Below are 16,874 nucleotides of genomic sequence, written 5' to 3'. Positions count from 1 at the left end.
AGAATCTGAAGCAGGCTCCAGGCTCTGAGCTGTCAGCAAAGAGCCTGATGTGGGACTCAAACCCACGAACTGTGAGATCATGACCCCAGCCGATATTGGACACTTAACCGACTGAGCCACCCAGGTGCGCTGGATAGTCTGCATTTCTAATGAGCTCCCAGGTGAAATGATGTATCAGACAGCACACTTTAAGTAGCCTGGTTTTTAGAGGATTGCATGCTGTTCTCCTCTTAATCCTCACAGACTGTTAGATGTGACCTCCTTGGGCTGCTATGTGAATGCCCATTCCCAGACTGAATGAGCCTATGTCACCTTCTGCTCAGAGAAAATCCTGTATGTACTCCTTCAATTTGGAACAGAACCTTTGACATTGTGGTTTCACCAAGGGAGAGGCAAGCGCTACTAAAACGAATGCTTTACATTTTAACTTACGATCTTAGTCTTTAGCAAGAAATGCATTGGTACCACATTTGAGGACTTACTCAGATACCAATATTGGCATATGCATGAGATTTTCATCTATATTCAGATTGTCTTTGTTAAGTGAATTATTTTACTTCAGAATGTTTGCACTATTACCAATTATTATTCGTGACTTTTTTTTTTCCCTCTCTCTTTCAGGGTTTGAACCTGAAAAGACTGGAGGCAGTACAAGGAGGGAGAGAGGTAAGAAAGTCTAGAGAGAGGGAGAGGGAAGAAGAAAAAGTGGTTACAGTGTTGCAATGATGTGGTTGGTAATGGTGACTGATGATGATGATGATGGCGATGGGGGTGTGTTGAGAGGAATTTTGTGTACATATATCCCATTCACTCTGGTCATATTTTACACATTTTTCTAAATGTATCCTTTGTGCTTGTTCCTCTGAAGCCTAAGAGAGTACTGATTCTCTGATTAGCTAAGCATTGTTCCTGTTAAAATGGATTTTTATAGCAGCAAGACCCTCTAGATGGGGAAGAAAAGCCTTTTAAACAAACATTACAGTGCAATATTTAAAATCCCTCACTGAGAAATTAGCAAAATTCTAACAACGCAAACGTTGTATGACATCTGGGATTTTTTTTACTCTCCTATCCAAGGCCACTGGCAGACACTATCAACCTGGCATGCATTATTAGATAGTGGAAAGTTGCTTTGGGAAGAACAACAACTTTAAAACTCTCTTTAATTATTGTTTACCCCAGATGCTTTATAAAGAGGGGAACTTTTAATAGTATCAAACATAATACCATATCCCACATGTTATATATATTATGATTTGCCTTAACCTTGCAGACTTAACCTTGATTAAATTTCTTTCCATGCTAAATATGTGAATGCTGTACTTTGTGATTTGGGTTGGTGGGGATGGAGGGAGGGTGGAATATTAACATTTAATATTTTCTTTTTGCCCAAAAGGTAAGTTTATTTTTTAATGATATTTATATAATATTTTTTGGGAAAAGTGAAGTTTTTTGTCTTACAAAAAAATAATAGTAAATATTACTCCCTCCCCATCTGTGGCTTCTCTTTCTGTAAAAAGAGCTTTCTTCTGTATTAAGTTACAGAGTATTTTCCCTTCTTTCTTTGCTGTTTTAAATTCCAGTTATGTGTTCTTAGTATTTGGCATTTTAGATCCTAGTAAACTTGTTATTTAGGGACTCTTTCCTATTTATTTGCTATTTTCCATCCAGAATAATCTATTTCTTTTGAGAGGCACATAACTGGCTCGCATTGGCAGGAGAGCTGGAGAAAGTGACATATAGATACATCTTTAGATATTTTTCATGTTGTAGGAAAGCAAAGTAATAAGTATATGGTCATTTGTAAGACAGACTGTGGGGGAAAAAAAGTGTGTACCATGGGAGGAAGACCTCAGAGCCATATAGTTTCAGGAGGGTAACTGCTGTCATTCAGACATGACCAAAATGGATGTACTTAGAGAAAGAACTTAACTGATCACCTCATAAGTGAAAGTTTGCACCCAACCAGTGCTGCCACACTTTATCTCTGCTGATCCAATGCCTTTAAGGAAATCTGATTTGGAGTCACCCAGCTTCTCCCTGTTGCCTCCTAGTCCAATAACAACTATGTGTCCAAAGAAGGAAACTTAAATCCATACACACAAATAATGGCATTGCTAAATGGTGGCAAAATTTTGCATTTCCTTTTCAAGCTTTGGTGATTTCTCATGTTATTTTTAAAAGCCTTATGACTGATTTTTATTGAAAAGAGTTACTATTAAATTTTATTGCTTTTTTTCATTTTCTCTGATTTTATTTTTATTAGAAATGCACTCATGGGTAAAAGAACATGTTGATAATGTGTTTAAAATTTTTTTTCTTAAAACTATGTTATGATTTGCATGAAAGCCAAAATTGTAATGACCTACAATTTGGTACATACATCTATATAGAGGGGACAACATGATTTGGGTCTTCCCCTTGAGGTTAGTGGAGTAATTGTGAAGAGGGTAAGTTTATCAAATTGATGATAGCCCAGTATTCTCTCTGGCACCTGATGCCACCAATCCAGAATATAAACTAAATGCTGACTATTAAAATTCAAAACAACCACTTCGCTTTATCTCTGTGCAGCACTGGATTACTTGAGCATACTTCTAATTAACCTAACAGTCACCTTAGTCTTCCCCGTGTTTATAGAGCCCGATATATTCTGTGGTAAGAAACTTTATTTGGAAGAGTTATCAGACAATTAGATGAAATATGCTGTGAAACTGTTCTGTGAAGACTTAGTGGTAGGTGATCTATAAACAGAGTCCAATGGCTAGGTTAAAAGTCTCCTGATCTGTCTTGTTTATGCAATGTGATATGTCTTACTGATTCCTATTTACTGTGCTATTATATGTGCCTTACAAAGATGTATAGTATGCTTCTGATTATGTTGAATTGAAATGTGTGGGTTTAGAAAATTCTTACTCAAAGCATTCTTTTAGAATTCTTTATCCTAATGCTATTGTGATTGATGAAGATTTAATAGCAATGATTACTTCTAAAAATGAATTAATTCATCTTAGTTTAAATGACAGATACTCCCACTAGGTGTTGATGGATATAATACTAAGGGCCTGTTACCAAATATTTATAAGAAGGTTTAAAAAGCGTTGTTTAAAATGCTCTATTTACTTATTTGAGGTAATGACAATGGTTAGAGCATGCATGGAAGATTGAAGCAGGCAGTAATATCCTATTTAGCTAAGTGGTAAATACTATTAAAAAGCTAATTACTAGATAGGAAGGCCAGATTTAAACACTACGTGCTGTATAAAAATATAAATTGCGAAGTGATTAAGATATAAATTACTTTTCCTGAGGGAATGAAGACAGGTAGCACCTAAATCACTTGTATTACTGTGAAATATTTGAAAATAGAGATCAACTGTATTTTTAAAAGTTACATTCATATTTTTGCACATTTATACATGCATAATGTGTGTAACCTGAGAGGGCTAATCATAATAGATATTTAAAAAGGGAGATTAGTGGAATGCTGTACAAAATATGATTATTTCACTGCTATTTCTACCTGATTGTAAATGAACTTCCTGCCACCAGTAAGATCTTGTAACTCATAGAAAAACCTCGGTAAAAAGTCACTGGGTGTGACACACAGATAAATCAATGTGTCTCTTTTCTCAAGGAATTTCTGTTCTACCATACAGTGCTTTTGCTGTTAAATGTAGATAAAATCAAGTTATTATCATCGGTTTTCTTAAAAGACTATATAACTTTGTTACTTCAAGTGATATTATGTATTCCAAGGTACAATTTTTGTTTGTGAACTTATTAAGGATTTGTCTATGTGCATATGTGTGTATACACACTAATTTTTAGTGGCAAATTGTCTCTACTTCCATCCTACCTCAAAAATACTCAGTCATCCGTATTCTGGATATCTTATATCACAAGTCTAAAGACACATAACATGTGACTTGATATCATGGATGAAGATAACTGATTATTATGGTTGTATATCTAAATCAGGGTTAAACATTAATTTCAGACATTTTGCTGAGTGTGGTAAGCTAATATGAGAGACCATAGAACTTTTGGATGTGACTGTGCTGTTCGAAGTTAACAGAGATTCCAGAACCATAGAGGTGATGGAGATAAAACACAAGTATGTAATGATCAAGGATCACTTGATATATATAATTTGATATATATAATTTTCAGAGCTCAGATCTCCCAAAGTTATGACAGAATAAACAGAGATTATGTTGCCATTCTTTACCTGGAATTCTGAAGACAAGATTAATATTGATGTACCTGAAGATTTTGAATAAATAGTTCTATACTCTTATAAAACAGATTATGAACACGCTTCTCAAACATCTGAAAAAAAAATAACACTTTAGATAATTTCTATCATTCCTTAGGAATATGACCAAAATATACTATAGACCTATGCATCCATTTTCTAGAAAAATTCCCTGTTGTGGTGTGAAAATATTTCAGTGGATTATATTTGGCCATGATATAAAAAATCCCAGCTAGGGGATTGCAAAAAGCAGACAGATTCTGATAGACACATTGTTAGGAAAAAGTAGATATTTCAAATTATTAAAATAGCTGATTTATGAAAGTGTCATTTTCAAAAAAATCATGAGCATGTCTTGCAAACTACCTGTTTTATAGTCCAAAATGTTTCACTTTGGCTATTGAACTATGATATTCCCAATTCTCTATCTTGTTTTGTTTTGTTTTGTGTTTGTTTTTGCCAAAAACCACAAATAGGGAATTATAGATGACGTGAGCTTCTAATACTTAAGGAAACATAATTAGAGAACTTGGAAAATGTAGATTAAAAATTAAATGTTTAGTTAAATGCTATTTACACAACCCTACTTTATATTTAAATACATTAATCATTTAAAATAATAATTTAAGATTTTTCTATTTATATAAGATGCACTTAAGCATATGATCTTTCTAAAAAATAATTATTTTATTTTAATAAATAGTGAATTTTATGCATTTGCTAATATGTTGGATAGACTGTATTGTTTATCCCTTGAAAAATTACAAATTTCTACTTGAAGCTGAAAGTCAATTTTAAATTTGAGACTTAAAAGGGAGAAAATTCAAAGAATAAGATAAATGTTACTCCATAGTTCAAAATAATTTCTCTACCTGGAATATTAGCACAAGCATTATATCAAGTGGAACAAAATAAAAGTCACCTTTGATTTTTCTTTCTATATATAACTTAAATAGAATTATTAAACAGATCACCTTAGGTCTAGGTTATTGCTTAAGTTAGGAAAACTCAGTACTTCCTCCAGGTCCAGCAGGTCACTGGAGAGAATGTTTTTTAATGGAATAATACTAATACTAATACTAATACTAATTCTAATACTAATACTAATAATAAAGGTAAATATGTTATCTCTAAGAATAGAACTAAACTTGAAGAAAGTGTATTGTTCTTGGAAATAAGAATAGCAAAAACTGTTGAAGTGCCATTGTTTTCTTAAAATCTAATATTTTATGTCATTTTGAAATTATAGAAGATAACTATACTTCTTTTGTGGCTCTCTGCATCGAATAACAGATCTTTACCAAGAAACAGATCTTGATTACCAGTTTTCTTTAATAAATTTTTCTGCAAAACTTTCTTCCATTTGCATGTTTTCTTTATTGTTCAATATGCAGAAGAGACTGAATGTTTCTACTTTTGTTCAACTTTACCTGTCCCATTCTTGGTTGCTGTAGAGTTTTGTACAATAAGAAATTCTTTGATACCCTCAGTGATACAATGTTGGAAGGGAATTATATATTGGCTAATATTGTATTCTTTTTTGAGATATAAAAGCTGATGATAACTCTTCCTTTTATAGCTAGAACTATGCAGTGGTTCAGTTTGCTGATAAGATATAACTGGTTTACAGTTTGATTTTGAGATGAAGAGACCTATAAGGACTCAGTAAAAAATAAAATATTCACTTTTTTCCCCTTCTCAGAATTGACAGGCAATAAGGGAGGTGAGAGATCTTTGTGCTTATAAATTGATAAGAATTTAATTTAAAGAATTACACAAGACCCTAATAATTATTACTGTTTTAAAGGTGGTTGAGAAGACAAAATGAGTTAATACGTGCTAAGCTCTTTGAGCTGTGCCTTCCACATAGGAAGTACCCAATAAATGGCAACAATTACTATTAATTTTTCATATTCTCTGATCTTCATCTTTTCTTCTGTCAGACACAGAGTGTCTCGTTTTTGGAAGATTTTACTCTCTACATGAACTAGCCTATACCGTGAAAATCAAAGAGATTCAAGGCCTAACATGACACTTAAAGGATTTTATATTCTGAATTGGTTCTGAGATGGCAAATTTCAAACAGGACAACAAAATGTACTTGGAATCCATCATTGAACCTCAGAAATTCTTTTTTTTTTTTTTTGAATCTGAGAAATTCTTAATTTCCTTTTTATATCATAGATAACAGAAAAATGTATTTAACTTTTCCACTTAGCAATGTTTTCAGGGAGCAATGGATAAGGTCTATAAGTTTTCTAAGCTATTTTTCACATCCTCCCTATTTTCTGGGTGATCTTTAAATTGGAAGATCTCTTCCATGCTTATAGACCACTGACATTCCAAGAGACTGTCCAAAAGAAACTCGTTGATTAAGCATAACTAAGCTTATTAGATCCACTTCAGTAAGAAAGAACACATTCTTAGTAGTATCTCAGATGAGGAAAAAAATCCAAAAGAGGTGCACACCATTTAATTTTTATCCTCCTCCTTTTGGAAATATTTCATTATCTACATTAGATATTCCTTGACTATGCACATAGTGACAAAACAATATTTCCCAAGAGAAGCAGTAAAAAAAAAAGTGGGAGGAGAGAACAGTGAAAGGAAGCCAGCCTCAGCAGACATGACATCCCTGTGGAAGGATGAAGGAGGACTTGCATATAGGCAACCTACTACATATAAACACAGAGACCCACACTAAATAATATTTACAACATGTTTGAACAATAATTTGAAGCACAGAGAATTCTGTCAAGCAGAAATCCAATAATTATGTCCTTGTCAAAGTTTCCCAAAATTGACTCTGTAATTTCAGATTGTACTGGATGGAATTATGCCAGTTAGAGACACATGCACATGAGTTTAAATATAAAGTAATGGGGAATTTGACCTAGAGGACCAAACAGATTAAGAAGATCACATGAATATTTTACCGGGGTAACTTCCCGTCTTAAGAACCTGGCCTAAGCCCTGGTAGGGAACCTGATAAACTCTCTTAACTCTAAACAAAATGAAACTAAGTGGAACCAACAAAATTAAACTGAGGAAAGTCCTTGTAAAATTTGGAAAGGGTACCCAAGAGGTAAAGTTTATCTAGAGGAAATTGGTATGTCAAAACCTTCTAAAGTCATGAGTGCTTGTAGTTGGACCTCTTCTTATTGACTCAGAATGGAAACTCACGAAAAGAGACCACAGGTTGTGCCTGCTGTAAGTAGAAGGGCAGGTATTTTCATATAGGGCAAGAGCTTTCAATTTTAGTTAGATAACCACATGATTACTAAAAAATATTCTCATTTCTAGGAGACAGAAACTCTGTGTTTGGGAGATTGACAAAAAGAACTTAAAGATTAGACCAGTGCAGGGGTTACCTCACTGTTGCTCTCAGAGAGCCCTCTGAAAGAGAGACTTCCATGGCCTCAGAGGATCATGTTTCTTTTTTTTTTTTTCTTTTTTTTTTTTATTTATATATGAAATTTATTGTCAAATTGGTTTCCATACAACACCCAGTGCTCATCCCAAAAGGTGCCCTCCTCAATACCCATCACCCACCCTCTCCTCCCTCCCACCCCCCATCAACCCTCAGTTTGCTCTCAGTTCTCAACAGTCTCTTATGCTTTGGCTCTCTCCCACTCTAACCTCTTTTTTTTTTTTTTCCCTTCCCCACCCCCATGGGTTCCTGTTAAGTTTCTCAGGATCCACATAAGAGTGAAACCATATGGTATCTGTCTTTCTCTGTATGGCTTATTTCACTTAGCATCACACTCTCCAGTTCCATCCACGTTGCAGAGGATCATGTTTCAAGTACAGGAGCTTAAGTCAGGTTGCACAGGGATTTCAATGAGACCTCTTGTGTATCTCTGTAATTTTTGACTGTTGACCTAACAAAACACCACAAGGAAATAAACCTTTTGATCAAGCAAAACTAAGTTTATTAGATCTGCTGAAATTAAAAAGAACACTGCATTGACGAAGTTTTAGTAGGTCTGTAAATAGGAAAGTTAGGAGGATACAGAGAATGGGAAATGTGGAGGATAGTTAGACAGTGGTAAAGTCCATGCAGGATGATTTAAAGGCAAGTCTTGTGGGGTGCCTGGGTGGCTCAGTCAGTTAAATAACTGACTTTAGCTCAGGTCACGATCTCACGGTTTGTGGGTTCGAGCCCTACATCGGGCTCTTGTGCTGACAGCTCAGAGCCTGGAGCCTGCTTCAGATTCTGTGTCTCCCTCTCTCTCTGCCCCTCCCACACTTGTGCTCTTTCTCTCTCTCTCTCTCTCAAAAATAAATAAAATGTAAAAAAAATATTTAACAGCAAGTCTTGTAAAGCAGGTAATAGAGACTAGGCAGGATTTATGACATGATAGCTTTGTATTGATGTGCACAAAATAAATGAAGATTTTGACTTCAGAGTTCTTAAATGCATCATATTTTCTTTGCTTATCAGTCTGTTTTCAAAAATATTTGGAAATTTGTAAGGATTTTTAATTTAAAGTGGATTTTACAAAGAGATAAAGACTAAGAAGGATTACAGTAGAAGGATTTTGACTTTCAAATCAATATAAATTTAGATATATTTTTATAAGGAAGATATATTGTTTTTAGAATCAGTTAACTCTCGGAATGCCTTCAGTTAAAAAGATAAAAACAAATTATGGTTTTATTTCACTGTCTTATATGTTTCTTTGAAAGTACATTCTTAAAATCAGAGATTTCTTTTTGCATTGTTGCTGCTTTTTGTGAATATACAGTTATTTCTTGACCTTTATCTGTGTCAATTGATACAAAAGAAAATTTATACTCCAGATGGTCTAATTAAGTCAGCCGGCTTTTATCAGAGATGTATTTATTCATATATAAATTAGGAGATCTCTTATGATTCCTTTCTTAATTACAAATAGAAGCCAATTGCCAACTCAAAAATATACAGAAGAAAATGAACATTTAAAAAAATATGCTTAATCATAACTTAGTAAGAGAATATCTTTTCTGTTTGGTTTTAGATTTTCACGTAGAACAAATAATCCCCATAGAAATGTTCAATTGTATTAAAATTCTGTAAGCCTACAGGAACATGTTGCTTCTCCTTCCTAAAGAACTTCACTGCCTTCCTTTTCTCTACTTGGAAATAGGTCCCCAAATCTCTTACTATCTTTTGGTCATTCCTTCAGTTGAGGACAGTTATTTGACATTATGTCTAATTTCTGTTTATATCCTGTGCTGAAATCTGTCCCTTTAAGACAGTTCTCTGGACATGGATACTCAGCTTACTGGAATGGAGCAATCCTGTTCAGTTCCGTTGTTGTCCTTTAATTATATCACAGGACTTTCCTCAGTCCCTAATCAGTGATCATCACATTGTTACCTAGAATGTGATCTAAAACCTTTAAGTACAGTTACCTTATAATAAAATAATATATTTAGGATTCTTTAGCTTCTAAGAAACATTGTATTATTAAAATATTATATAAACAATTGTTTTAATTAGATTGAAATATAAAGATTAGAGAACTTCAGATTCATGAAAATAACAGTTGTGGTCAGAATAATAGCTTGAAATTCAATTGTGATGATGTACTATATCAGAGGCCACCATAGCGAAGTAGCACAGACCTGGTAGCTTTAACAATAGAAAATTTCTCACCTATCTAGAGTCAGAAGTCCAAGATCAGGGTGTTGACAGGTTTGGCTTCTTCTGAGACTTCTCTCCTTGGCTTGCAAAGGGCATGGTCTTTCCTTATATGGTTTGTCCTCTGGGCATTCATATCCCCCACTGTTTTTTGTGTGTTCAAATTTCCTCTTATAAAGACACTAATCATATTGGTTTGGGTCAACCCTAATGACTTCATTTTACCTTAATTACCTCTTTAATGGCCCTATCTTCACATTCTAGGGTACGTGGAGCTAAGGTTTCATCATATGAATTTTGGGGAGACACAATTCAGCTGATAATACACACTAAAAGTAATAGAATGGCACCAATCCATTTCCCTCAAAAGAGAAGTTTCCTTTCTGCCTTTCACTTATTTACTCAGGAGCATCTTTTCTCTTCAGTAACCTTGAAATTTGATTATATTCAAACTCCATCCATCAACAGTAAAAAATAAAATAAAATAAAATAATACATGTGAACAATTCCTTATCTGCAATTCTAACATTAATCCCAAATGCTTTGAAAACAGGTACTTCCCAAAGGGAAGCTCAGCCTCATTCGGTGACCCAAACTGACCTGAACTAATATGAACCTATTTATAGTACTTTTTTTTCCAACTTAGTTTGGACATTTATATGTTTGGCTGCAAACACATCTGTACATTTGTACAGGCTGCTGCTACAAACTCTACTTAAGATATTCAAAACCTATGGTATATGCTCTGTATTATGATTTTAAAATTGGGGCAATTCTTGGGGCACCTGGGTGGCGCAGTCGGTTAAGCGTCCGACTTCAGCCAGGTCAGGATCTCTTGGTCCAGGAGTTCGAGCCCCGCGTCAGGCTCTGGGCTCATGGCTCAGAGCCTGGAGCCTGTTTCCAATTCTGTGTCTCCCTCTCTCTCTGCCCCTCCCCCGTTCATGCTCTGTCTCTTTCTGTCCCAAAAATAAATAAACGTTGAAAAAAAAATTTAAAAAAAAATAAATAAATAAAATTGGGGCAATTCTGAATTACCAGATACATATGACCCTAAGAATTTTGAATAAGGAACTGTAGTTCTGTTGTAGTATACATTTTACTCTAAACCACTAGAAAAATAGAGTCCTGTGTCTTCACCATAAAAAGCATTTGAATTAACACTCAGTAAGTGCTTGTCCTGTGTTTACTAAGTACTTACCATCGTTGTAAGCACTTTATACATATTCACTCATTTAATCCTCACAACAAACTTTTGAAATAACCACACTATTATTCTCATTTCAAAGAAGAAGAAAAATAAAAAAAAAATTTAAATAACTTGCCAGAGTCTTATAATTACTAAGTGGTGAAACTGGGGTTCAAACCTAGAAAATACAACTTCAGAGTAAAACTTCAACGTAGCACCATGACTCAGGATGAGTAAAATGAAAGATTTACCACAACTGGATATTTTGACTCCTGGGATTCCTCAGGAAAATTATCTAATTTTTACTCTGTAAACATTCATGTTTTCTCTCTCTCATTTCCTCTTTCCCCCTCTATCTTCTTGCCCATCTATTGATTGCATATCAAAATCATCTCATCCAAGACTGTGACCACAGCTACAATTTTGTCCTGGTTAGGGACTGATTAGCCACAAAGAATAGAAATCTACTTAAAATTTATGTTAATTTAATAGTGGCAGGTGCATCTTTGCAGAGAATATTCTGGATTGTTTGGAAAATGAACAATCAGTTCTTTTTCTCTATTTCTTTATTCTCTAATTCTGTCATTTTTCTGTCTTTGTAAACTAGGTAGCTTCTTCACTCTTTTAACATATACTTTGTACCCCCCCCTCCCACCATTGACTACCTTCAAATGATGATCTCAGCTATCTACTTTACAGCTGGACAATCACTTCTAATTATAGACAATGTGGTGTGATTTCCCCCAACTCATTCATATGCTTCAGTCAAATAAATGCACTTAGCAACAGGAACTAGGATAAGAAAAAATGATGTTTTTTTTCTTTCTCTTTATTTCTTTTTTTCTTTTATGATGTTCAAATGATAAAACACCATTTCACTCGTCTGTTAGTTTATCACTGATGATAAACTCATGATCTGGATGTTCTCTTTAAGACCGTTCTCATAAGGTAAGATATACTGTAAGTGGCTCTTTTGGAATGGAGGGTGAGGCACTGTTTTCTGTTTCTTTTATTATTTTCACATCAATAAGAGTTGGGTTAGGAAAATACAAATGTATCTGAAACAGGCAGCCTGTGTCACTTTCTGCTTGACTGGGGTTGTCCTCTTAATTACATCCAGATAATTATTGCAAAATTAACTTTTCAATTGTCCCTCTCTCTGACTGTATTATATCTGGAGTGGGGTGCATTTGTGTGTGGGGGGGTATTATCTTTCACTGATTAAAAACAATATGTCCTATAAAGGGTGATATATAGTTGAAATGTAAGTACATTGAAGCACTTTTCTATCCAGATGCTATCAATCCAATGTATATCTGATCCATTGTATTTCTTAAACCAAATTATTGCTGATACGTGAATGTTGAGCATTAGGATGACCTATACTTCTCTTTTGTAAGAGAGAATTCACAGTACACTTGCTCATTCATTTCTGCATGGCATCACAGACATTTACAAATAGGACCTAGAGGAATATCCTCTAAAACAGTTGCGAGAAAATAAAGGCTTATGGGAATATGTATTCTTATTTGTAAGTACTCAAATATGTTAGATTCAAAATGAATAAATTAATAATATTTAGAACTTTTAAACCAAATCATGAGTATTGTCCTATGCTTGCCCATGTAAAAATTACTTGAAATTAGATTTATTTAATATTATAGCAGTCTGAATTTTAGAAATTAGACACATTTGTTGAAGCACATGTAATCAGTTTTAACATTCTGTGCATACTGTGTATAACCATTTGGCTACCTTTTACCAAAAATAGAAAAATGGTTTATTTTGTCTTTCTTGCTTCCAATTGCAACCTATTAAAGATGTTGTTGCTTTCTCTTCTAGCAAGTTATATTTAATAATGTATTTGCTCTAGTTTACTTTCTGGAAGTAAAGGTCACAAAGAATACTGAGAATAAGTAGTACCTAGTACAAAAATGCCAAAAGTGGACAGAATTCAAAGTTTCAGGGAGAGCAAACAGTCTTCCAATTTGCCTTGCAAAAGATATTACTAATCTTAGCAAACAACTTTTGATGAAATAAAGTGACTGATAGTCATGTTGAAAATAGTTCAAGACTTGGCAACAAGAAAATGAATGTGAAAACCATGTGGAAGAATCTGGAAAGTGAAGAGAATTGACAAGAACAAAGAGGTGCTACCTGGAGAACCTAGCAACTTCAACATTCATTTCTGAAGAATAGAGTACTTTATAGATGCTTTTGTGTAGAACATAGACAAAGCGAGGTCAACGAAAACTGCAAATGATTTAGGTGTTAATGGAGCTTCAATAGGATCATAATACAATTTGTATGAATTTTATATATGTTTTGTAGACAAAAGACATCTGTGGCACACAAATTCATTAAATTTTCCCTAATCAAGAAATGACTGTGTAATAAGAGGCAGCATAGGATAGTAGGCTTTTTAGAGTTTATTTATTATTTTGAGAGAGAGAGAGAGAGGGGGGGGGGGGAAAGCAGGAGAGGGACAGAGACAGAGGGAGACAGAATCACAAGCAGGGGCTTAATGTGAAGCTTGAACTCATGGACCAAGAGATGATGACCAGAGCTGAAATCAAGAGTTGGGCTTTTAACTGAGCTACCCAGGTGCCCTAGTAGGCTTTTTAGAGAACACATATGTTACAACTTCCAATTCCAGTTACACTCTCTGAGAATAAAGCCTCTTAACTCAGCACCACATCTCAGATGGAATGTTTTTCTTTTTCTTTTTTTAATTTTTTTTTCAACGTTTATTTTTTATTTTTGGGACAGAGAGAGACAGAGCATGAACGGGCGAGGGGCAGAGAGAGAGGGAGACACAGAATCGGAAACAGGCTCCAGGCTCCGAGCCATCAGCCCAGAGCCCGACGCGGGGCTCGAACTCATGGACCACGAGATCGTGACCTGGCTGAAGTCGGACGCTTAACCGACTGCGCCACCCAGGCGCCCCTGGAATGTTTTTCAAGGAAGAACTTTTCAGGGATTCCTACTTGCAAAAATTATACTCAATACATAATTCTATACCTGGTTATCTTATGTTTATCTTACTACATCCTGACTCTTTATTTGTCTCCCCACCAGGCTTTCAGGTAGACAGAGTTCCTCTCAAACAGGTTATTATTCACCTTGCACTCACAAAACCTTGTATCATTCCTGGGATATAGTAAAGCAGAAAATAAATATTTGTTGAGCTGAATATTGTTCCTTTTTGGAATCACTGAGAGTTGGGTTTAAAATATCTACGCCAGTTCCTTTTTATATTGATCACTCATTTATTCCTTTTGCCTTTCATGTATTTAATTTATATATTTTGGTTTCATTAATAAATATTAAAGTAAACTTAGTAAGTATATTTAATTTTATTTATTCCCATTACTTCCTACCTAAAGAAATAAATGCTGATAATGGTTGATCATAATTTAAGTGAATCTGAGGTATAAAAATATGAAATTGTGAGAAAAATAAATATGTAGCCTCAATTGTGGGGAAAATTTTAATATAATTTATATTTTTTTAACTTGTTAAGTTTCATAATTTCAAAGCTGTTGATTCAAGTGAGGTTTAACGTATATTTATGCTCAGAGCGCCTGGGTGGCTCCGTCGGTTAAGCGTCTGAGTTTGGCTCAGGTCATGATCTCACGGTTCATGGGTTTGAGCCCTGTGTCCAACTCTGTGCTGGCAGCTCAGAGCCTGGAAGCTGCTTCAGATTCCGTGTCTCCCTGTCTCTCTGCCCCTCTCCCACTGGTGCTCTGTCTCTCTCTCAAAAATAAATAAACATTAAAGAAATTAAAGTATGTTATGCTCTTGTATAATTCAGGTGGTTAAATTATCCATTATCCTTTATCAGGATTCCATTATGCAAGGTCTTCAGGACTCATGATATTCATCTAATATGACCACCCTCTAAACTGCAATTCCCTTTTGTACAAATAAGGCTGATTCAGGTGCAGAGAAGATTAACTGATTGCCAAAAGTTGAACAACACACGTTAATTCAGTACGTAGATTTTGAAATGACATAGTTAAGTGGTATTTAAACTAATCTGTAATAATTAAGAAAGGATGCTCTTTAAAATACCACATGAATGGGGCGCCTGGGTGGCGTAGTCGGTTAAGCGTCCGACTTCAGCCAGGTCACGATTTCGAGGTCTGTGAGTTCGAGCCCCGCGTCGGTCTCTGGGCTCATGGCTCAGAGCCTGGAGCCTGTTTCCGATTCTGTGCCTCCCTCTCTCTCTGCCCCTCCCCCATTCATGCTCTGTCTCTCTCTGTCCCAAAAATAAATAAACATTTAAAAATAAATAAATAATTAAAATAAAATACCACATGAAGTGATATATGAATATGAAGACCAAGAGACTGAGATAAACAGAGAAAATGTTAGTCTTGGGGCAATAAAATTAATTAACAGAATAGACATTTTTATTTATTTATTTATTTTTTTAATTTTTTTTTTCAACGTTTATTTATTTTTGGGACAGAGAGAGACAGAGCATGAACAGGGGAGGGGCAGAGAGAGAGGGAGACACAGAATCGGAAACAGGCTCCAGGCTCTGAGCCATGAGCCCAGAGCCTGACGCGGGGCTCGAACTCACGGACCGCGAGATCGTGACCTGGCTGAAGTCGGACGCTTAACCGACTGCGCCACCCAGGCGCCCCCAGAATAGGCATTTTTGAAATAAGTTTAACTAACATGATAAGAGATTAAAAAGTAAGAGAAGAATGTGCATTTTAAAAATAAAATAGAGTTTATATATATTTCAGGAAGCCATAAATTAGTAGGTATTAACTGACAAAATAGCACGGATAAGTCTTCTTTTCAGCCTGACAGCGCTGTGAGTGTAGATTAATACCCTAAATTTGTGAGGTAGTCTGTAATAGAAAAACATTACATCTACTGGGCTCTTTTCCCAGAAAATCAGTGAAGCAAGAAATACATGTATCAGGATAGAGGAAAAAAGAGGGGAAAAAGATGACAATAAAGCAAAAAAAAAAAAAAAAAAAAAAAAAAGGAAAGAGAAGTAGATGACCAAATTTAATGGAAGTAAGTAGAAAAGCTGTACATTTTATATGCAGTCAAATAAAATTTCCCCTTCAACCTAGGAAGGACTACACTCAAAGCATAAACCAGAGTTTTCAGTTATGAGAGGAAAATTCTAATACAACTTATTTCATGGAACTGTGGGAAAAGAACTTTATAGCTGTGCTTTTAAACCTTAAATTGAGCCTAAATGTATTTTGAAGGTTGTGTTCTGGGATAGCTGAAATAACTCCTATCACCAACCTACTTCCAAATCCAATTGAGGGGTCTAAGCACGTGTCTATAACTTACTAAAGGATTGTTATGAAAAAATTAAGAGTGAGTCCAGTTCCTATTTGGGGCTTACTTACTAAATTATGATATTCCCTAAAGTCCTGATCCTGTCTCTTAGCCCTTCCTCTTGACACATTTTTCCTGAGTGACCATATTCACTCTAGTGCCTGTATCATGGGCTATTTGCAGATGGCTCCTATGTCTCTCCAGCCCAGGTCTTTCTCCAGACCTGTGTGTCAGTTCACTTATTGGACATTTCTACCTAAATTCTCTTTGCGTTTTATAGATATGTACAAGAGCCGTGAATTCATAATTGTCATTATCTTTGTTCTTCCCTCCTTCATAAACTAATTGCCTCTGCTCTGTTTTCTGTGTCATTTAATGACATTATTAACAATCACCCATCCCAGAAAACATAGAACCAATCTCATTTCTTCTTTCTCCCTAATGTCCCACATCCTCAAGGTCATTATTCAGTCTCCACTCTACTTCAAATA

At 35.0% G+C, this 16,874-nt stretch overlaps 1 protein-coding gene across 4 annotated transcripts in view; it reads left to right on the top strand.

The window, feature by feature from the left end:
* CCSER1 (coiled-coil serine rich protein 1) overlaps nt 1-16,874 on the top strand; it is a 1,345,367-nt gene that overhangs the window by 857,946 nt on the left and 470,547 nt on the right. For all 4 annotated transcript variants that reach the window (XM_040478447.1, XM_040478431.1, XM_040478439.1 and 1 more), the window contains one exon: nt 622-666. In XM_040478447.1, coding sequence (XP_040334381.1) covers nt 622-666 — 45 coding nt within the window. The remainder of the gene's footprint in view (nt 1-621; nt 667-16,874) is intronic.

Source organism: Herpailurus yagouaroundi, unplaced genomic scaffold, assembly GCF_014898765.1.
Source record: "Herpailurus yagouaroundi ecotype Mexico unplaced genomic scaffold, PumYag 28, whole genome shotgun sequence".
NCBI classification, from domain to species: Eukaryota; Metazoa; Chordata; class Mammalia; order Carnivora; family Felidae; genus Herpailurus; species Herpailurus yagouaroundi.
The sequence above is the reverse complement of the archived record's forward strand: the minus strand, read 5'-3'. Positions and strand labels throughout refer to the sequence as shown.